Source organism: Leguminivora glycinivorella, chromosome 3 (genome assembly GCF_023078275.1).
Source record: "Leguminivora glycinivorella isolate SPB_JAAS2020 chromosome 3, LegGlyc_1.1, whole genome shotgun sequence".
NCBI classification, from domain to species: Eukaryota; Metazoa; Arthropoda; class Insecta; order Lepidoptera; family Tortricidae; genus Leguminivora; species Leguminivora glycinivorella.
The window spans coordinates 11,487,035-11,510,530 of record NC_062973.1 but is presented as its reverse complement, the minus strand read 5'-3'; the positions used below and the strand labels follow the sequence as shown (position 1 = coordinate 11,510,530).

General features: G+C 37.5%; 1 protein-coding gene across 1 annotated transcript in view; it reads left to right on the top strand.

The window, feature by feature from the left end:
- The window catches only part of LOC125224638, a 225,140-nt gene that overhangs the window by 40,106 nt on the left and 161,538 nt on the right, over positions 1-23,496 (top strand). Inside the window, exon 2 of the mRNA XM_048128064.1 lies at positions 23,116-23,195. Within this exon, the coding sequence (XP_047984021.1) occupies positions 23,141-23,195 (55 nt within the window). The 5' untranslated portion in view covers positions 23,116-23,140. The remainder of the gene's footprint in view (positions 1-23,115; positions 23,196-23,496) is intronic.

The window sequence follows — 23,496 nt, the reverse complement described above, 5'->3', positions numbered from 1 at the left end:
TACGACGAAACTGCCTTATCAAGATATCACGCGTAAGCGTTATCAGTGCATATCACGTACAAGCGAGATATCTAATGGAACGACTTTCAGTGCATTTCGTTTGCACAGATCAGACCTCGTGTCAAAAAAAAAACAAAAACAGACACTGACACACTAAGTTAGCAGCTAAATCTGGAAAGTGTGAGGCTTATTTTGACAGCATCTTATCTGCCATAACACACTTATGGCTCTGGCTCTGTTGCTACACGCAGATACGTCAAGACATCTTTGAGTAGTAGGTATTCTTGAAGTTCAAAAGATGAAATCATAACCGGCTCCTGGCTCCGTTACGTATCGTGTGTAATGTACCGTGAGGTGAAATGGGACTTTCATTCTAATTTCGTCTAACGTATTTATTTGTATTTGAAAATGTTTATCAAATTATACTACTTACCTTCGTAATATAGTTTAGAGTATGTCGTATAAGAATTGCGTATAATTTAAAAATATAAGTTTTATGCTGCATTCAAATCATAAACTTTAAAAAAAACCGGCCAAGAGCGTGTCGGGCCACGCTCAGTGTAGGGTTCCGTAGTTTTCCGTATTTTTCTCAAAAACTACTGAACCTATCAAGTTTAAAACAATTTTCCTAGAAAGTCTTTATAAAGTTCTACTTTTGTGATTTTTTTCATATTTTTTAAACATATGGTTCAAAAGTTAGAGGGGGGGGGGACGCACTTTTTTTTTCATTTAGGAGCGAATTTTTCCGAAAATATTAATATTATCAAAAAACAATCTTAGTAAACACTTATTCATTTTTAAATACCTATCCAACAATATATCACACGTTGGGGTTGGAATGAAAAAAAATATCAGCCCCCACTTTACATGTAGGGGGGACCCTAATAAAACATTTTTTTCCATTTTTTATTTTTGCACTTTGTTGGCGTGATTGATATACATATTGGTACCAAATGTCAGCTTTCTAGTGCTTACGGTTACTGAGATTATTCGCGGACGGACGGACGGACGGACGGACGAACGGACGGACAGACAGACATGGCGAAACTATAAGGGTTCCTAGTTGACTACGGAACCCTAAAAAGCATATCATTAAAGTCAACTCGTAACATAAACACCTGATTTAAATAAGTTATTATTGAAAATCACATTTATTAAATTTTTAGCTTATTACCGACCAAGTTAATATTCCATTCAACTGTTTATTTTGATTGTGACTGTTGCATACTCGTAAATCCAATTCCCATCTTTTATTAACTTCTACGCAATTCTGTAAACCATCAAAACCTGTATAACGTCAACTTACATTAAAATCATTCTTCGACTCAGCTTGGATTGTTCTCCAAATGTGTTGTAAATGAAGGCAAGGTATCACCCTGAGCCCGAGGGGCCTCTTAAGACGGCCCTCAACTGGTCCTCTTTCCCCCGCTCATACCAAGCACGAACGAGCGTTCGTTTTAAGGAGATATTCGTACCATTGTAACTAGAACTTTTTATATGTGTACACTGAAAAAAAAACATCCAAGCTCCTGACTCATTTACACGGTGAGACACACGTGAGAGACACGGTGAGAGTCAACTGTAAAAATACCAGATAAACCCATCGATATCCAAGCGATAACGCGTCAAAAGTATCTGCCATAAGCTATAATGTAAAAAATGCCTGCCCAGGTGCCGTAGCCGAATGGCATTTTGCGACGCGAAACGAAAACGAAACGCGAAAGGTAGTCTGGCTCTGTCGCGCCAATACGCAAGAGCGATAGAGATACATATCTACGAGCGTTTCGTTTTGTGAGCGTTTCATGAGCCTTTGTGCCATTCGGCTACGTACCCAGATATTGACTAGTTTTTATAATGTTTCCCGCATACCCAGCAAAATTTACTTTCCCGCACATGTCACTTAGGTTAGTTGCCTACGTTATTGGTCCTCGTAAAATACATCCATTTCGTTGATTATAGTACTCATTCAAAAACGACATGTCGTATCAAAACTAAATGAATAAGTATGTAACTTTGGTCACTGACTGTACTTATATGTAGTCTTTCTCCTTATCGACGTTGGTCCCTGACTGTAGACATTCTCGCTATGCTCGAATTTCGAGCGCAGAGCTTGTCATTTTGAAATCATTCTTCTCCAGCGCTTCAACCGACATTATTTTTCAAATTAAAGTTTACAAAAACACAAATGTATAAGAAGTAAGAACAAAATTCATTGTCGGCTATCAAATGTTTTTTTCGTAACTTCTGATAATTTTGAGGTGTCATTAGGAACTTATTAAAGAATTTGTAAAGAGAGGGTTCTTTACAAAGTGTAAGTTACTCCAACATTCATGAGGGGTGCTCGGGAGCAACTTTGTAACTTGAAAGTTTGACGCCAAATAAGCTAAATTGAAGACTTTATGCAATTTTTTCATACTTTTATGCCGTACACTTATAATACTTTTATGCCCTAAACATGATATTTTAAAATTAATTTTCTTTAAACTTTTTGTAACTAAATGTATTTTTTATCCTCTCAGTATGAAAAAGATCAGTATAAAAAGTTTATAAATTGCGACATATATAAAATGTTCAAGTTAAATGATTATTTTCTTAAGGGCATCGAAGTCATGTAAAAGTTGTCATAAAACAAGAATGTTTTTCCATCACTTCATCAAAGTCGGTTGTTGAAGTAATAATTTGATGTATCTAAAAATAACGAAGTTATTTTGGATTTTCGCCATTTGAGACTTATTTTACACACAATGAATTATGATTCAAATCTGACAAGTATTCCATCATTCTTCGCGCGCATAAATTAGAATATTATATTTTAGGACGCAGTAACGTTCAGGCTTACAAAAGCTTATATACCTGCTAATATAATGTTTTGTGCTTTTGTTACGTGTAAGTCAATTCAATACCCATTATGGTCACTATTTCTAGCTCGCTTTGAAGGTCAATTGTTAGTTATAATTACTTAATTGTAATATCGTGTTATTGTCTTCGGCCAACGCGACATTAATTATGAAATATAACTATGGAAATATTTCATGTATGTCGTCGTGATTAAACAGGCTAGTTAATATTTGGCGCTATAACGACTGTGCCTATAGTGCCTACGCGTATTATGATGTCTGCAAACAAGCACAGTCGCTTGATAAACGATATAACGTCACGCCGTCCTTTTCGCACTATTTGTAAGTGCGATGGGGACGCACCGCACCGAAGCGATAAAGTTTATCCCACTATTAGTGTCCTACGCCCCCGCTGTAGTGAAATCTCTGAATAAAACAGGTTTCTATTTGAAATAGACTCTTGTTTTTACACGCCTCGCGACGTTGGAATTTCTGGGAGAAAGATATTCTCAAGTGTAGTAAAACTTGGAAGCTTGGGAAAGTTTTTTTTATTTTAACGTTTTTATAGCCCTCATTCTCACACACAAAAAGTCATTACGTAAAGTGGTTATGGATATTTTTTCACTTGATTGGTCAAATTAAAAAGGTCATGGGTTCATGACATGATATATGAAGTAAAATATTACCTACCTACTCAAATTGCCCACTACCGTTTTTCAGGTGTTAACTCAAAAAAGAAAGTGGGCATTTTAGTTATTAATACTACTTTTCATACTACTCATTAATTCAAATATTATTTTATGTCGGACTGTGACAGGTTTAAAAAGGTTCTGATATTGTCTTCGGTTACCGCGATAGTTACTCATGAAATAAAACTATGGAAACTATGGATGTATTTTAAATTCATTATACGTGATTTAATCCGTTTCCATAGTTTTATTTCATAAGGTTCTGATAGTTTTAAATTTGCTGCATTTATTATCTGGGGCAAAAACATTATGCTTTTCTTTTTTTGTTGCAAGACGAGCACTGCTTGTCACTTCTATTAAAATTCCATATCAACAGGATAGAGAGGATCCAAAAGAAATTCCTTTCCCATCTAGCATTTAGCACATATAATTTTAAAAAACTTAGATCATATCACACACGTTTAAAATATTTCAAGATAGGTTCATTGCATGATAGAAGGAATATGTTTGATATTATTTTTCTAAAAAAATTTATCACGGGTAGGTTAAATTGTCCAGATTTATTGCAAAAAGTAAATTTTTTTATTCCCTCTAAAATTCCAAGAACATGCAACATTAAATTATTTTCTTTGCCTAAAAGTCGTACGAATCTCAAGCGGCACTGTCCTCTAACACGTATGTATGATATTTACAAACAGCATCAAAACGAGATCGATCTCGACACAACTTCTTTTCCATGTATAAAAAAATATATTTTTAAGTGTAAGTAGTTATAACTAATAACTATAACATTAAGCAAACTATGTGTAGAATAAGTTTAACCTGTATTATTTTTCCATACTTTAACGCATGCTGTGGTCTTCTATAATTGATAAGACGCATACCTTTTTTTTCCTGTGCATGTTAGAACGCTAAGAAACTGTGTACTTATTGTTGAAGATCCAAATAAATAAAATAAAAAAAATAAAATATTAGCTACCGCTTGTGAAAAGGCCACAGCCTTATTTTATTAATGCCGGTCCAGATGACGCCAACAGATCTCATTACAGTCAGGGAAGGATAATTGGCCATATATCGTCTGAAGATAACTTAATGGACACTTATACGTCCATTATTTGCAAGTTATTAAGCAAAGGGTATCGCAATAGTTATTTTCAGTGTTGTCACTCTTAAAACTTGCTAACGAATTGGTACACACATTTTAATAAAGAGGTTTTTATTTACCACAAAATGGGTTATTTTATATATACTCGTGTTTAGTTTAGAACTTTGTCTCAAACTTTTTATTTAGGTATTAATGATCTTCCTTAAATTCATAGAAGTACTCCTCTTTACTTAGTTTTATACCTAGGTATGGACGCAGTACAAATTGACCAATTGAACATATATTTATGATGCTAAAATCCTTTGAAAATATTATTTACGTTTGTTGCCGTCCACAACAAACGTAAATAATATTCAAGCGTTAAATGGGTCATGGTCATGGATTTCGTGACGATGATCTAAGCATGACTAATGGTTTATTTAATCGGCTTTATTGCATGTACCTAATACACACCAGCCCCTCTAGCACAACTTGCCTTGTCGCGCACGAGTCCATACTTGAAGTCGCGCTTGATGTATGGACTCGCGCGCGACAAGGTAAGTTGTGCTAAAGGGTCAGTTGGCAACTTGGCATAACGGTCGTTATCGCGGATAAAAATTCCCAGTAGAAATACTTATAAACAATATTTAAAAAAATATAGGTAAAAACATAAGGATTTGTGGGGTGTCAGACCGGGGAACAGTAGGTTTAATTTTATCACCGTTGACAGTTTAAATATTTCTTCAAATGCGATATTTGCCATGACTAAACAAATGAAAATACAAATGAACTTAACCTTCAGAATTGATCAAAGTGTTTGATAAGTCTCTGAAAATACAAATAAACTTAACCTTCAGAATTGATCAAAGTGTTTGATAAGTCTCTTATTCTAAGTCTGAAATTCTGTTGATGCCCCAAATATATATAAAAAAAAATAAAAAAAATAAGAAATTAATAAATTTGGGTAGCTCTCTGCTATAAGACGTTATTCATTATAAACTATACCGACTGATATGATGAGCGAGTAGGACAAAGGCATATTTTTATAACAGACAACGCGCAGTTAAAAATAATGTAAAAATAATTTCAGTATGAAAATGTCACTTCATACCTAGTTAGTACTTACATGTTTGGAATTCAACACTCAAACAAGCCCAAAACACAAACTGCCTTCCGTAAATTCCGTGACATGGATAATTGGATATACTTGTTTCAATGGCGATGGCGTAACGGAACAGGAAAGGCTACGTCGATACATTATATGCCACTTATGTCACGCAGGCGGGATCTAAAAGCTTTTCCCATCTGTTACGTCTTTATTTTATGACAACGGACGTTATCCTCTTATATGCATTTTAGCTTTGCGAGATTACATTGTTAATGCATTTGTCGCTTACTTTAACTCGTTTTAGAGAGCATCTGATGTGTGCGAGATAGTGCCTTAATTACATTAAAACTGTATTAGAATTTAATTTGCGTTGTTAAATTCGGATCCAGAGTTTCAGTTTCAGAATAGCTGGCCACAAAACGCGATGTTGTTTTTAAATGTGTTACTTAATACTTTACGAGGAGAAAGGAGAAAAGGATAATGAGAATAGACTTCGTAAAAAAAGGATTTGCTGAGAAATGGCATGAGTATAAAGCGCGTGTAAAGGTTAACTGATACGGGTCTGAAGGCCTGATTCTAAATGTTAATGTAGTCAGTGTCCATGTCAAATGTGACGGCTTTCTTTGAAGAAGCTTCCGATACTTTTTTACGTATATTAAAATTATAATCCGGTTATGAGTATGAATCCGACAAAGGCTTGCATTATGTTCAATTATGAAGTTGAAAATTAATATTGATGCTTCAGTAATAGTGCGTCGCGCTCGTTACGGTCAGCGAATACAAGATGGCGCATACTGATACGTGAAATTTCCATTTGAGAAGTGAACTTCTGGCCTAAATCACTAGGGGCCGCCGCTCCAGTTTCTGACCCGTTCTGCATTTCCTGGCCTGTCATGTGAGCCTCTGATGAAACTGGCTACTGTGAGTATGTATGCATGAGTGAGGCATCCTTAGTGCGTTTTCATATTATCCGATCCGATATCGGATGTCGGACCGATATCCTATACATTACAGGCGCCATCTTGTTTTTTTTCTATTGAAATCCTTTCCACATCCGATATCGGAACGGATAATGTGAAAACTGACTTATTGTAAAATTGTCTTTATTATTATCTGACAGACAGTAGGAATTATATGGATAATAATAAAGAAAATTTTGTTTTACCAATTGTACTAAATTTACGGGTGTACCCTGTTGTTACCCTGATATTAATTACTAACGAGATTCGACGTAACGATTTTTAATAATAACACTAAATGAATGTAAAATTTGTTGTTAGATAATCCGTCGACTCTTTAAGAGTACTGGTTGGTACCAAAGTTATAATCAAGAGGATCCACGAGTAATCCAGAAACGCCAAACAAAATCAAAGAAAAAGTCGATTAGTAATACATACTAATATTATAAATGTGAAAGTGTGTGTGTCTCTTTGTTTGTCCGTTTATAAATGGTTTTTAAATGGAGATAGTTGAAGGGATGGAGAATGACGGACGCAACTTTTTGTCTCTTCCTAAATCCACACTTCCCTAAAATAGGGGGTGAAATTTTGTATGAACCATTCCGCAATTTTCGAATTGAACGCGAGCAAAGCCGCGGGCAAAAACTAGTATTTTATTTTCGCATTGTGTCTTCCGATATTCAAGCGATCAATTCGTGTCTCATTTTCACGGCTAATAATCTATCGTCAGCAAAATGTTCGGAATAAAAATATACTTAAGTATCATTATCGTCTCGTCTCTCGTTCCACACAAAATAGTTATATCATGAGAGCCATCAATCAGAGCCTCCACAACGCCGGATATTGACAATCGGCATACGTAAACAGAGTTTTTGTGCCGTCAGCCATCAGTGCATCAATAATTCAGCGGCTATCAATTTTATTAATGTGTTTCACATAATAGACTTGACAAACAATAGTTATCGCATGACTAATAATACTTTGGAGCTTAATTTAATTTAATTTAATAATAGGCACGTGAATTCAGTAAGTGACCTTTGAACGTTAGCAAATATGAATTCTATAATGATATGAATGTCATGTAACTTAAAACTAAGTCGAATAAAGTTCCTAGACATGTCTCACGAGATACCTGACATGTGAAGTGTTATTCGATGATATAGTTATGTCCCGATAGTCGTTTCAGTGTAAGTGAAGCTTTCAGACTTGGCAGGTGTCTGGATCAAAATCTGGCTCAGAATGCGATATTAATGGAGATTTTTCGCACTCTCTGTGGTCTTACCTTTCACACTCAGGTGCTGTTGATAAAGTGGTATACTAGGATAGCTTTATGTACCTATTTAACGTAAAAAATGCTATAAATAGAACTTTTTGACCCTGCAAAACCACATATCTAAAGTATTAAAATAAATGCATTCTCAATTTTCATCTTTACGTTGATGCGTATCGTATCCGATTCATCGCGAGAAGGAAATTGAGTATGCGCTTCAGGGATTTATAAATAGCATTTCTTGTTATAATAAATAATTTCTATTTCGTCATACAAAAGAGTGTTAATTTATCAAATTATAATCAAAACTTTAAAATAAGGTGGTATAGGACCACGCACTTAAAGTTTCAAAGCCTTTTAGAAACTGTAACCTGTGTTGATAGAAAATGCGTAGTATGAAATATCCGCATCCACGACAATGCTTGTTTGCGGCACTCGCAAGTAAGCGAGCCAAGCGTTATCAGCGCGATAACTATTCGCCATGGGTATTTACACTACACCTGCCAGAGTTGTGGTCGCGTTTGTCGCTCCCGTATTGGCTTACACAGCCACGAAAAACGTTGTTGCCCCACCTGACACTGCTTGAATAGTCTGTTAGAGACTTGAAGGCCGATGATGACCATAATCAGGAGAACATTAAATTCTTACATCGAAAATTCACTAACCCTTCCGGGCTTCCATTTGTACTAACATCTTACCCACATCTCGAGTAAATCTACACAAGACAGATATAGGAGACACGGCGGGATCTTCCGCGTAAATATTAAATGTAAATAGTCGAGTGGACGGGGTTTGCTTGCAGGGAACAGCCGTTCGCGTTTTCATTTTGTTTGTAACTGGGATTGAATTTATTGTTTACCGACGTAAATCCATGGGGATTTAGAAAAGCTGGAAATGCGCGTTTTGTTCAAAAGGTGCCTACAAGGGCCTCAAATGGAATCGCTTTTGTATGAATTGTCTCTCTTATAGGTATTAGATATGGTTAATACGGCTATTGCTAGGTTTGTTTCGTACTGACTCGAGTATTTCATTATTTCAAGGACCATCCGTGCGATGTTACAACGTGAAAATACTGTTACATAAATACTGTTAGTATTGTTACGGAAACGTACGAATGTGTCATGCTATTACAAATACGAACGTTTTCGAAGGAAACCCTTTTCGCACTACATCTGGACTTAGTACGAAAGTAGAACTAGTAGTAATTTCAGGCTGAGTCTCATCTTGCGAAAAAGTACCGGATAGCTTTTATTCTGAATGGTCAATGACTTTCTAATGTTTTGTCGCACTTGATGAAAACTGAAGACAGTATCTAGAATCTAATACGGAACACGCGGTCACTCTTGCCACAGAATATATAATAGTACAAGTACAGAAGGCCCACTGCTTTGATGTTCACGAAATGCCGCCTTTTAAATGCCTACAAAATTCTAACAAAGAAACGAGCCGCACGTGCGCAGCGTCGGACAATAGGGTTGCCTATGGATTAAAACGAATTAATACTCAGATAAAATGTTATACTATTATATTCCAGTCTTGGGTACTTTCTAGGTATATATACAGTATTTATATTTTTTATTTAATTCCCAACATCACAAGCCTTATTGAACTTTTCCGTGGGACTTAATCAATAGTAGATCTGTGTAAGATTCTCCTATTTTATTCATGATGTCTATTTAACTAAACATTAGCCATTCATACGTGGACATCGCATATGAAACTTAAAAAAAAACTCGCAACGTAAAGTAACAATAGAAAGTGCAAACGTGCGTTTCGTGAGAACGCGCGCCACCCCTGATTAGGCCGCGAACTCGCGGCCGCCAGCATGTACTTGTAGCGCGGCGATAGAATCGCGGAGTGAGCCGCCCCTGCTCTTGCTTTAAAGAAACTAAAGTAATATTTTTCAGGAAATACTGAAGGCACGGCGCTGCACTATTATTACAAAAAGAAAAGGCTACTTCTACTAACTTTCCAGTGTCTATTATGTCTAAGCTAAGTACCTACATAGTACACAATCATCTACATAAAAAATAAATACGACATTCAACATAGAAATGACACGATAAAGAGCGAATTTTTATCTCCATTTGGCAGTAAAAAAGTCTGGGAGTTTTTTTCATGCCTAGGCTAAATCTGAATTGCAATGAGCCGATGAGACGACTGTAAAGTGGATTATATGGATCATTTCCTTTGGCTATTACCCCGGCTTGTTAAACTATGGGCACCGAATTTCACTCACGAACTCGAACAAACTTGGTCTTACAATGACGTTCTAGCGCTACTTTGGGAACTGGGTAGACCGATATTGTTTTGTTGGCTCCTGGTTAGCTACATACGTAGAATATCCATTGGGTTGAATAAGCATTTCAGACAGATAAGGTTAAAAATGTATTAACATATTTTTTATTATGATATATTATGTCCTTATTTATAGCCCTTTGGATTTCACCATCCCGTAAAAGCTCAAAATAGCCTGCGTTTTCCAGAAAATTGAGTTATGTTTTACATTAACTCGGTTATCAGACATTTTTGACGACATTCGTTAAAAAGTTTCTAGTAGCAACTGCGAGCAACTAACCTGTAGTGTAGGTAACTTATCATTTTGAAGTCCCTCAAGTTCGTGCCAAAGTTCGGCGGCGGCTCACATGACATTGCCTTTGCTGCTACTTTAAATACCGACTTGTGGCATGAATGTTGGATACGATACGACACAAATGTTGGCAGCGACAAGTAAAAATAAGGACAACCAATCGCCATAGTAAATCTTTGGTCTTAGCTTCTAGATCACTGTTTGCCTTAAGATACAAAGATGAGACAGGCGTCTTTGTGAAATCTCAATCGTATAAAGTACAGGATTTACTGAAATATATGTGAAAAATCTACTAAGTTTTTAGTCGTTTCCTACACTGTTTCGCCACGTCAAGGAACTCATTGAGGATAAACAAGTAGGTTCTAACCTACAAACCTACCTACTAAAAGAAACTGAACTGAAAGAGTGATTGTAATTCACAGTGTGCCTACCAAGTTCAATGTAACATTTATGATTACACCTAATTAAGTTATTACACCTAATTAAATAAAAATGTTTGAGACTGTTTAGAAAATTCCTTTTGAACTTTGACATTTTTTATTCTTTATTTGTCTTTAAATCTTCTCAAGTTTTCCCTATCGACTAATTAGTTGACTTGCTCACGAAACTGATCTCGGGGAGTGAAACTTCCTACATTTATTATTTAACGCCTCTCCTGGAGAATGTTGGTGCCCGGACGATTGATTTCTGAGCCGTTGTTTGAGCCTTTAGATTGGTTCGTTAAATTGTAAGGATTTTCACTGTTTACAGTGATAATATCGGTAAAACCGGGTGATCGAAGTGTTCTGGGTGACCGAAGTTTATTGGAAAATTAAGAGGAAAGGAAAAGGATTAAATACAGAGCAGTTGAGCAGATTTTATATTTTATTAGCTTTTAGCCGCGGCGTAGAAAGCTTAATGTGAAGTTTTTTTTTATTTTTACAATCCATACTAATATTATAAATGGGAAAATGTGTGTGTCTATTTTTTGTCCGCGTTTCACAGCAAAACGGAGCGACGAATTTTATGTGGAGATAGATGAAGAAGGAGAGTTACATAGGCTACTTTTTGTATCGGTCAACTCGAGTCGAAGTCGCGGGCAAAAGCTAGTGTATTATACTTTCAGAAAAATCTTTACAAAAGCTCACACAGATGTATGCAGGGCATATAGACTCGTGTACATTATGCACACACACGTATAAATCCCTATACGCTTTGTATATGGCCGTGTCCAGCAAATCTTTGTTTTTCGAAAAACGTCCGCTTCTAATCTGCTCTAAAACAAAGAATGCCAGGTGAGGTATGTGCGCTAAAACAAATGAATGACATGTGACCGTATGTGTACAGACAGAAGCGTGAAACGTCCGAGAGCTGGTTTCCAATTTTAACCCCCGACGCAAAAACGACGGGGTGTTATAAGTTTGACGTGTCTGTCTGTTTGTCTGTCTGTCTGTCTGTCTGTCTGTCTATCTGTCTGTGGCATCGTAGCTCCCGAACGGATGAACCGATTTAGATTTAGTTTTTTTTTGTTTGAAAGTTGAGTTAGTCGGGAGTGTTCTTAGCCATGTTTCATGAAAATCGGTCCACTATGTCGGGACTTTTTTTTAAGTTTTATGCCAAACTTGCTATTGCTTGTCGAGCAAAAGGTTTTTTTGTGACATCCATCATCTGTAAATGAGCCACTTGATGGAAAGCAAATAAGTATGTAATAAGTATGTATGAGCATCTGTAAATGAGCCATTTAGCCTCTGTTCCGTCGCCGTATGTCACTGTTTTTTTTAACCCCCGACGCAAAAACGTGTAATAAGTTTGACGTGTCTGTCTGTCTGTCTGTTTGTCTGTCTGTTTTTAGATTTAGTTTTTTTTTGTCTGAAAGCTGAGTTATTTCCGAATATGTGACAGCATTCTACCGATCAATCTGTATATAAAAAGTCAACCTAGCCGTATAGTGTTTTAGGCGCTTGTATAATATACATATATATATATATCCCGAACGCTGTCAAACACAGACCATACCAAAATGCTGAAAACATTTTACGAAATAATTTTCTATCGCCACAATTCAGTTTAACCACCAAATGTTTAGCCACAAAATTTCAACGCAAAATATGATCCTAAATGAAATAATGGACCGTGCATGGGGTATTACTTCGTCCTTTTATATAACCAAAGCCGGTGACACGTGCGACATCAAAAGAAAAAGTCATGTGTGGAAATGTACCGAACATCAAACGCTAACGTGGATACAGGCTGATATAGGTACAGTGTGTGGATTTCATACGAGCGAAAAATATATCCAGTTATAAGTAGTATCTGATCATACGAATCGTATAGGATAGGTAATCATTTTGTTAAAAAGTGTTATTAATTGAGAGTATTTTTTTAGGGTTCCGTAGTCAACTTGGTAAAAATTCCAATATCCGTTATTTTACCATTTAGTTAGCGGTTGAAACGTTGTCTTCTATACAAGACGGCGGCGCTAGTGTATCGTAGTATCGTTGTCTTCTATACTGGACAAAGGCGGTCAAAGGGTTAAAATAGTAATTTTAGTATATAAGCGACTTGGTTTTGTCATGAACTGTAATGCTTATGTACTTTTTACACAAATAAATAATAAAATAATAATAACTTAAGCACACACATACATACATTTTAAACGAGGATCCGCAAAGCGACACTACATATTAGCTACCGGCCTCGCATTTTATGCAATGTAGGTGTAGCGAGCCCATTACCCGCGAGCACCATGTGTCACCTGTTACAGCTCGCATTGCTGCAACTACTCATTTACATGCAAATTTCGTGCAATTACTTTACCGGCTAGTGTTTGTTTTCTCTTGTAAATTTTGAAGGTGCAAAATAGGTAGTAATAGTTATTTATTTTAGAATAGAATAGAAAAACGTTTATTGCAGAAACCATCATACATCATCACATGCATTTAAAAAAAAGAGATCTTATGAACTAAATACTTAAAACTATATTGCTTATTATTATACAACAAAAGGTGCTGATGCTGCAGATAGAGGCCACAAAAGGACTCCACTCAGCATAATGCTCCAGCATATAATGCTACAGCGCTGGTCTTCCGTGAAGCTCAGGAAGTAAGAAGATAGCTCAGAAAAGTAAAGGCAGTGTCAATATAAGGAACAGAAAAGTGATTTGATTAAATAAGGAAGTGGATAGCAATTTTACAAGGGGGCAAAGTTGTTGTTTAACCGCACGTGCCAATATTGATTGTTTTTCTCTGTTACCTGTACCGAATAGGTACTTAGTTAAAAACGAGCTTTTTAGCAGCCTTAGCCTTAGCCTAAATACTTTAGAATTAGGATGAAATCGAATATAAATGATACGTAATTACCTACGTAGTAATAAACAACTGTTACCTAAGTATTTGAACCACAAATATCAAGAATGAATATTCTGAAGGTTTCATTCATTGGTAAAAAAACTGTTGCAATAATGTGTCACCTGTGTGCTTCGTTTTCTAAGAAAGTTATTATGAGGTGTGGACTCGGCCCAATCTATAGTAAGTAATTCATCCATACTAATGTCTGTTTGTTTGTCCGTCTTTCACGGCAAAACGGAGCGACAAATTGACGTGATTTTTTAAGTGGAAATAGTTGAAAGGATGGAGGCTACTTTTTGTCTCGTTCTAACGCGAGCGAAGCCGCAGGAAAAAGCTAGTAAAGAATATAATTGTCAATACTAATGTATTTTTTTTAATTCGTTTACCTTTTTCTTCATAAATTAAAATGTAATTTCATCGTAATATTTAACTTCAAGCGCTCCTCGAAAAGCTGAAAGCGCGCTGCGCTGTAACAGGTGACATGATACACACGCGGCGCAGCGCTCATTCCGCTGCAAGCACACCCATTCCCATGCAAATTAAATCTCGCGAAATAACATTCCCAGCGAACACTAGTGTTTGTAAATTGGATGAGACCACACAAGCATAAACGGACACCTGCAATGCAGCAAACTTTACAGGGCTACGCATCCTGTTGAAATATTTCATAAGCCGGCTCGAGCCTGCGTTTCAAACGGTTTTTACAACATGCCTACCTAGTAATTCGTTAATGTGTGGGTTCGCGGGTTCTGTGCCTACCTATATTAACGTAGTCTTTGCGTTGTGATTTCTTGACAAAATTAAACAGCGCCTGTATCCCATAAAGAGGTAGGCAGAGCACATGAACTACTAAGTTTCAGTGCCACTCTTGGCAAAAAGGGGTTGAAAGAAATCCAAATTGTGACATTGCAGTGACAGGTTGCCAGCCTCTCGCCTACGCCACAATTTAACCCATATCCCACAGTCGACTTCTACGACACCCACGGGAAGAATGGGGGTGGTGAAATTCTTAACCCGTCACCACACGGGACTCTTCTCTCTTTCATTCTTCACTAAAAGTATTGATCTTGAAATTACAGAAGAAAAATGATGGCAACATCTATTTTTAGACACGGTTGATTGTATTTCACATAAGAATAGACATATACAAGTCCACCTATTTAGATCATTCTCGCCTTTATACGTGGAATACAGCGAATACTTCATGCATGATACAGATTTAAACCACTCTTTATTTCTTTTTGCCTTTATTCTTGTGAAAAATGGCCGGATAATCTTGCTCTCCGTTGTAATGCGAGTGGGTGGAATTAAAAATTCAGCTCGTTTTCAGACAAACAACATGCCAGTTTTAAAGGAATAAAATAGTTTGCATATTTTATGCCTTAAAGATGGGGCATGGCCTGAAAGATTAAAAGGACATTCTGATTTACGAAAAGCGCTAGTCGTTTGAAAAACCTGCGTTGAATCTTGCAGACTGATTCTTTGTAAGTATGTAATTTGGTCCGCTTTAAAGGCAGGAAAGCGAAGGAAGTATTTGAAAGTAGGTTGCAATAAAAGCTACGTCGATGTCTCTCTGAGCGCGTCGCTTCGTAACCATCGGGCTGAAATTTGGAATTCCTAACGTTGGAACAGGATAGTGTCAATGTAACCTAGATAGCTTTGGGAAGGATTATGTTACCCTTTTATAAAAAGTTTTTCAATATATGCATGTAGTTTGGAGTTTTAACATGGAGTTCGACGCAACTTGATATTTGCATACATTTATTATTCGATTGATTTTCAACCTTAGGTAATTACTAATTAGCTACGCATTATTGTCAAACCGTTAATTGGCCCTCTCGATCACATGATTGATGCTGGGAATGGGGCAGCCAAAACTGTACACTCGCCTCTCATGCAACCTCGCTAAAGGTTCCAATAATGTTATGAATAAGTATCAAAAACTGTGTAGATACTCGTAGTTAACACAAATTCCAACTACCCGCCACACTAGGTATCGAGGTATCCACAAGGTAACGATATCCGATATTGAATCAGTTATCTCGGCCCGGATCCGCTAAATCACGTCGGATTGCGCAAGTTGCTTGTTTCCAATCTCTCCGGAAAGTTGGGAACACATGCTGCCGATCAATGGCTTTCGTGTCACCGATACGAGCTTGTAAGTAATATGAGGATATCGGGTAGGTATCCCGTATATTGCTTACCGGTTGATTTAAAAATTGTTGTTGGTGCTTTTCGTTGTCTAATTAGTTTTATTGAATTACTTCTGCATTTGATGGCCCCTTCGCTATTTTTAACCGTCGCCTCATATCTCAAGAAGGACGGTTATCAAGTCGTCTGTATGTTTTTTTTTTTTTTTTTTTTTTTTTTTTTTATGTTTGTTCCTCGATATCTCCGTCGTTACTGGACCGATTTTGAAATTTTTTTTTTGATTGAATGTATATGCATATAAATTGGTCCCATTTTTCTCAGAACCCAGTTCTGATGATGGGATCCTGGAGAAATCGAGGGAACTCCTCAAATCTGAAAGGCATACATATGGTGATTTTTGTGTTTTTAAAGGAACAGCATGCATTTAGGTACGGAACAGTGACATTTGGTGCAGTGGAACTGCTGATGATGGCCAGAACGGAACTCTTCAAATCTGAACGGCACGCTTATAGTGACTTTGGTATTTTTATACGAACAGCATGCACTTTCATCCAGAACAGTGACATTTGGTGCAGTGGAATTTCTGATGATGGTCAGAACCGAACTCCTCAAATCTGAACGGCACGCTTATAGTGACTTTGGTATTTTTATAAGAACAGCATGCACTTTCGTCCAGAACACTGACATTTGGTGCAGTGGAACTGCTGATGATGGACAGAACCAAACTCCTCAAATCTGAACGGCACGCTTATAGTGACTTTGCCATTTTTATAAGAACAGCATGCACTTTCGTCCAGAACAGTGACATTTGGTGCAGTGGAATTTCTGATGATGGTCAGAACCGAACTCCTCAAATCTGAACGGCACGCTTATAGTGACTTTGGTATTTTTATAAGAACAGCATGCACTTTCGTCCAGAACAGTGACATTTGGTGCAGTGGAACTGCTGATGATGGCCAGAACCAAACTCCTCAAACCTGAACGGCACACTCATAGTGACTTTGGTATTTTTGTAAGAAAAACATGCATTTAAGTTCAGAACAGTGACATTTATTTAGTTATGTTTGTTAAGCATATGTTTTGAAGTCAATGTTTGTCAAGCTTCGATTTCTTATAATATAATCGGATTCATGAGGAATTGAGGAAACTCCTCAAACCTTAACGTTATACGTATATTCATTTGTGTTGCCATCTAATAATTAAAGCATTAGGTAAAAGCAGTTTTAAAAAATACTTACACATTTCTACATAATCCAACATTCGCAAGTAGCTTTCACCAGAACCCAAAAGGCGACGGTTTTTTTTTCTTAAAAATTATTTATTTTCCTATTTTCAAACAAAATGAAGTGATACACTTCATTTTGTTTGAAAATAGGAAAATACACTTAACATGGACGCAAAAGTTAAATAATAATTATATCTTCACCTTCAAAAATATCATAATAAAATATGATTATTTATTATACATTATAAACACTTTTATAAAAGTTGATAATACGTATTTTTCTTACGTTCTATAGATCGGTGCAAATTAGGTCTAATATTAGGCTATTCCCTTTAGTATTACCGCTTAGACAACAGTTGAACCACTGGGATTTTTCTTCCCAATAGACTTACTGATAGTAAGGGCCAGGCAATAGGTAGGTTAGGTTTGTTAGGTACTTTTAGCCGCTAGAAGGGCAAACAGTGTAGAAATGCCGCGTGCGTGGGGTTCCGTCGAAACAGTTGTCGCGTCTGGTTTCGTACAAAAAAGCGAAGTCTTACAATAAGTAAGTCTATTGGGAAGAAAATTCCCAGTGGTTCAACTGGTAAGACTACAGGGAATAGGACATAATTTTGTCAACACACACGTCAAATCTGATCCGCCGGCCTAGCCGAAATGACAATCGTTGGCGCTAGACGCCGATCGAAACGCAGTCTGGCTCTGACGCGCCAATACAGAAGAGCGATAGAGATAGCTAGCTGCAATAACGATATTATCGTAAGCGTTTGTGCATTTGGCTACGTACCCTGATATGATTAATTGAGTAGGTATACCTACTATAACGACGCAGCTACGTAAATTTAATGAAACACGTCAGTAAATTTACTCGTAGGCGTAAGGTGATATTACTCTAATTTCAATGGCGCTTTATATTAAATATTTGTGAACCAACCCATAAAGGCGGAAATTCGGAGCAGAGGGAACGACGAACATGTCAATCAATATATGATTTGACATGTTCTGCCTCTTGTCGTGTAGGTACGGAAGCGATGAAACATGCAGTGGAACACTGTTATTACTCAATTTCAACCGAGCAGAACAGGTATCTGGGAAGGCATGTCGTTTTGAGCTGGTGTAGTCAGACTTTATTGGATAGTAGTGACCAAGGTGCAAGACGTTGGTTTCGTCGTTATCAAACTAAAATGGAGTTGGGCGGGACATGTTGCTAGGCAGAGTGATGGTAGGTGGACTAAAATGTTAACGGAATGGTGGCGGCTTATACATGTAAGAAGCGCCTGGCATCCGTTAGCTCGTTGGGTGGACGACATTTGTAAATTGCGGGTCACAACTGGATGAGACTAGCTCAGGACCGGGATACATGGCGTACTAGAAGAGAGGCCTATGCTCAGCAGTGGGCGATAAAGGACTGACCTGATGATAATGATTTTATGTGAATGTTATTATTTTATCAATAGTGCCTGCCTATATACATCTATGCACTGAATATATACACTCAAATTATTGAGTCGCTCTTTAAGTAGAGATCGCTATCTGCCCGCACTTGAGTGCCGGGTAATGAAGTGGTTCGTTTCCGATGCGGTCGACATTCGACACACGACCTGCCGAATATAAATTGCTCGCCGAGTCTGACCACTGCGATTTGATCTCGTTCTAGCATTAGACTAGGTAGTGTTGGTGAAAATTTGGAGCATATTTTATCTACAAAAACTATTTTTCGTAAATATGCACTTTTGAGCATTTTATCACATTAGTAGAGAGGCCGCTATCTGCCCGCACTCGAGTTTAGATACCAACTGAAGTGGTTCGATTCCGATGCGGTCGAAACAAGAGCTAATCGAAACGATGTTCTCTGACCACTGTAATTTGATTCTCGTTCTGGAATTAGTATAGGACAAAACTTGAGATATAATAATAGATATCGCTAGCACCTATTTTCTGATGAGATATGAGGGTATTACCGAGCTCTTTAAGTAGAGACTGGTATGTATGTATCTCAAAATGGTATGGTGGTCAGGGCACAACCGACCCGGATAAGTATACACAACACTACATATCACTAGAAGTAGATGCATAAGACTAGAAGTAGTGCGGAAGCGAAGCCAACATTTCTAATAGTCTTATACCATTTTTATATTAAAGGAAAAAATGGAATTAATTTAGTATGGGTTAGCACATTGTTACTGATGAATTCTCAATATAACTTGAGACTCCAGTGCCGTTACAAGATGTAATAGTCTGTCGGTAGATGGCGCTAGACGTCACCCCAAGACGTGTGTACAAAAAGGAAAGGCATGGAAAGATTTGCGAAGTCCGGCGTGGCTTCCGTAGCTCAATTGGTAAGAGCATTGCACGGATTGCAAAAATGGTGCGGGTTCAAGTCCCGCCGGAAGCGTAAATTTTTCCATTTTTTCCTTTAATATAAAAATGTTTAGAATCGTTAGCAGACGTTTCTGCTTAATAAAAATTAATTTAGTATGGGTTAGCACATTGTTACTGGTGAATTCTCAATATAACTTGAGACTCCAGTGCCGTTACAAGATGTAATAGTCTGTCGGTAGATGGCGCTAGACGTCACCCCAAGACGTGTGTACAAAAAGGAAAGGCATGGAAAGATTTGCGAAGTCCGGCGTGGCTTCCGTAGCTCAATTGGTAAGAGCATTGCACGGATTGCAAAAATGGTGCGGGTTCAAGTCCCGCCGGAAGCGTAAATTTTTCCATTTTTTCCTTTAATATAAAAATGTTTAGAATCGTTAGCAGAAAAAATGGAAAAATTTACGCTTCCGGCGGGACTTGAACCCGCACCATTTTTGCAATCCGTGCAATGCTCTTACCAATTGAGCTACGGAAGCCACGTCGGACTTCGCAAATCTTTCCATGCCTTTCCTTTTGTACACACGTCTTAGTGTGACGTCTAGCGCCATCTACCGACAGACTATTACATCTTGTAACGGCACTGGAGGCTCAAGTTATATTGAGAATTCACCAGTAACAATGTGCTAACCCATACTAAATTAATTTTTATTAAGCAGAAACGTCTGCTAACGATTCTAAACATTTTTATATTAAAGGAAAAAATGGAAAAATTTACGCTTCCGGCGGGACTTGAACCCGCACCATTTTTGCAATCCGTGCAATGCTCTTACCAATTGAGCTACGGAAGCCACACCGGACTTCGCAAATCTTTCCATGCCTTTCCTTTTGTACACACGTCTTGGGGTGACGTCTAGCGCCATCTACCGACAGACTATTACATCTTGTAACGGCACTGGAGTCTCAAGTTATATTGAGAATTCACCAGTAACAATGTGCTAACCCATACTAAATTAATTTTTATTAAGCAGAAACGTCTGCTGACGATTCTAAACATTTTTATATTAAAGGAAAAAATGGAAAAATTTACGCTTCCGGCGGGACTTGAACCCGCACCATTTTTGCAATCCGTGCAATACTCTTACCAATTGAGCTACCCCAAGACGTGTGTACAAAAGGAAAGGCATGGAATGATTTGCGAAGTCCGGCGTGGCTTCCGTAGCTCAATTGGTAAGAGCATTGCACGGATTGCAAAAATGGTGCGGGTTCAAGTCCCGCCGGAAGCGTAAATTTTTCCATTTTTTCCTTTAATATAAAAATGTTTAGAATCGTTAGCAGACGTTTCTGCTTAATAAAAATTAATTTAGTCTTATACCACGCGAAACTGACTAACGGGATGACGGATGACGGAAAGAGCGGCTATATTTTTGGATGTGGAATATAATATATAGGGCTATACTTATAACTATTTGGTTTTATTGATGGCCCACCACCCACAACCCACCATTCTTTTCGTGCCGACACTGTCATATTATTTGTAAATCCAAAGGTAGCCATTTTCAAACTACTTACTCTCACTGTACTTTTAATTCTGTAGATCAGTGTAAATTACCAGTGTCCGTAAACAACATGATGCTATTGGTGCTTTTTCGACAGAGACAATATTTGTGCGATGCATAACATTGTCAAAGCCCAAAATCAATAGAATATTACCAATGTACTTATATTTATTAATGAATATAGAATGACCCGTATTCGGTAAACAATAGGAATGGCACTTTGCTTTTATTGCCCACTCGCCAGTCATTTCGTGCGTGCGTGCGTATTCGGCCGATATGTTGTGTCATATTTGAAAGCCCAAAATCAAAGGCTATTTTCTATTTATGCGTGGTTTCATTTGGATGTTTTAGTACATGCTCTATTTATGTTATTGGCGAAATGTTATGGAATGTTAGGTATTAAGCAGCGTCCATAAGATTGCGCGGACGGTATTCTTTACCAACAGAATACCGTCTACTTTTTGTGTTGGTTACCAACGTATAAAAATAGCCTGTTCTTAGCAATCAATCGACGTTCTACTGAATAAATCACGTTGGCATTTTGTTCTTGACATGCAAAGTATTACGAAGTGAAAAACCGACCTAAAATTGAAAGGCTGGTCCGTATCCCGGAGATTACCTTCGCAAGATTGTTTCTCATTGAAGCACGATCAACTCGTCACCACTCAGATCATATCTACATAATATGATACTGGCTAGGTAGCCTGTAGAAATATTTTAAAATTTTTACAAGGGATAGGATTTTGTAATAATTTGTGGCATTGATAGTGGGCGGTCGTAGATACTTGTAAGACGTTGTAGTTATACTTGTATGGAGCTATTTAATATTTAGAGGATTAAGCTAGCCAAATATCGAATAGAGTCGAACTTGTACTTGTAACATGCGTAACGTTTCGTTTTGTCCTGACTTGGCATAATGGAGCATTTTAAAGAGTAGATAAAATTAGTCCTTTTAGTTACGCATTTTTTCTAGTCTTTCTGTTAAACAAGCCGTAATAAAACATAAGATTTTTCCTACCTGTTAACAGTGCTGCAATATATGCATGTTATGTAATAACAACATGTATAATGTTGTTATTCGCTACTAAATAACGCATGTTAAAAAGCGTGTAACCAAACTGACTGATTTAATATACGCTTGAACAATTTCTTAATTATGTTCAACGTTAAATAGGAATGCCGAGTGACGAGCAGTAAGTTTTCTAAGTTTGTACGAAGGTGCGCTGTCTATAGTGAAGTAATCCTTGGTTTATCCGTATTCAAGTTTCCATTCAGCGCAGCGGTGGCGTGCGCAATGTGTCTCCATCAAGTGGCATTTTATGTGGAACTAGATCGCCTTCAAAGGCTTAGCTGGTAAATGTATAACGTGTCGAGGCTTCCACTCAGGTTTAATGCTGAATGCAATGTCGATGAAAAATTTTTAACGCATTAATTCAGCGCAAACACATTGTCGTTATGCGTATGTGAAGCGTTGAATAAAAAGCGTGGGTCTTATTTCAGGTACTCGTCTGAATGCCCTCATTTCGTTCTTTAAATCAAAAGTTTGATATGTTCATAGGATTACTTATGTTTGTAACAATTTGCGTTTCCTTCACGCACATTGCTTAAAATATTTTAGCTTCATCGTCATAAAATATTAATTTAGGAGGAGATATGCCATGTATATTGTATAATCTGGTGGATTTCAATCTAACAGAGTCATCATCATCATCATCATCTTGAGCCTGGGGTCCGCTTAGACAACTAATACCAGGATTTGGCGTAGGCAGGCTTTCTAAGAAAGCGACTGCCATCTGACCTGCCACCCCGAAGGGTAACTAGGCGTTATTAGGATTACTCTGGTTTGCTTTCTGGTTTACGATGTTTTCCTTCACCGAAAAGCGACTGGCAAATATCAACTGTCATTTCGCAAGTGCTGAAAAACTCATTGGTACGAGCCGGGGTTTGAACCCACGACCCCCGGATTGAAAGTCGCACGCTCTTACAGAGTAACCTGTTTGATTTCAGAAGCGGTAGCAGTCGGCACGACGCGATGATCGGACACATGCGCCGGCCGCGCGCTCACCATGCGACAGCCCTCGACCGAAGTAATTATTATCTATATTATTACTATCTTTTATTAAATTATTACTATTATTTTACTAACTGATCACCATATTAAACTAAGTGGATGTTCTGCTGAAACGGGGCAACCATGCGCTGCCGTCGATTATGCTTTGAATTTTATCACTTATCTACTATGACGACAAAGTATCCGTCACGCTTGAAACTCTGTTGAAACGGGGCAACCATGCGCTGCCGTCGATTATGCTTTGAATTTTATCACTTATCTACTATGACGATAAAGTATCCGTCACGCTTTAGCAAGTATGCCAGTGTGAGAGTGAC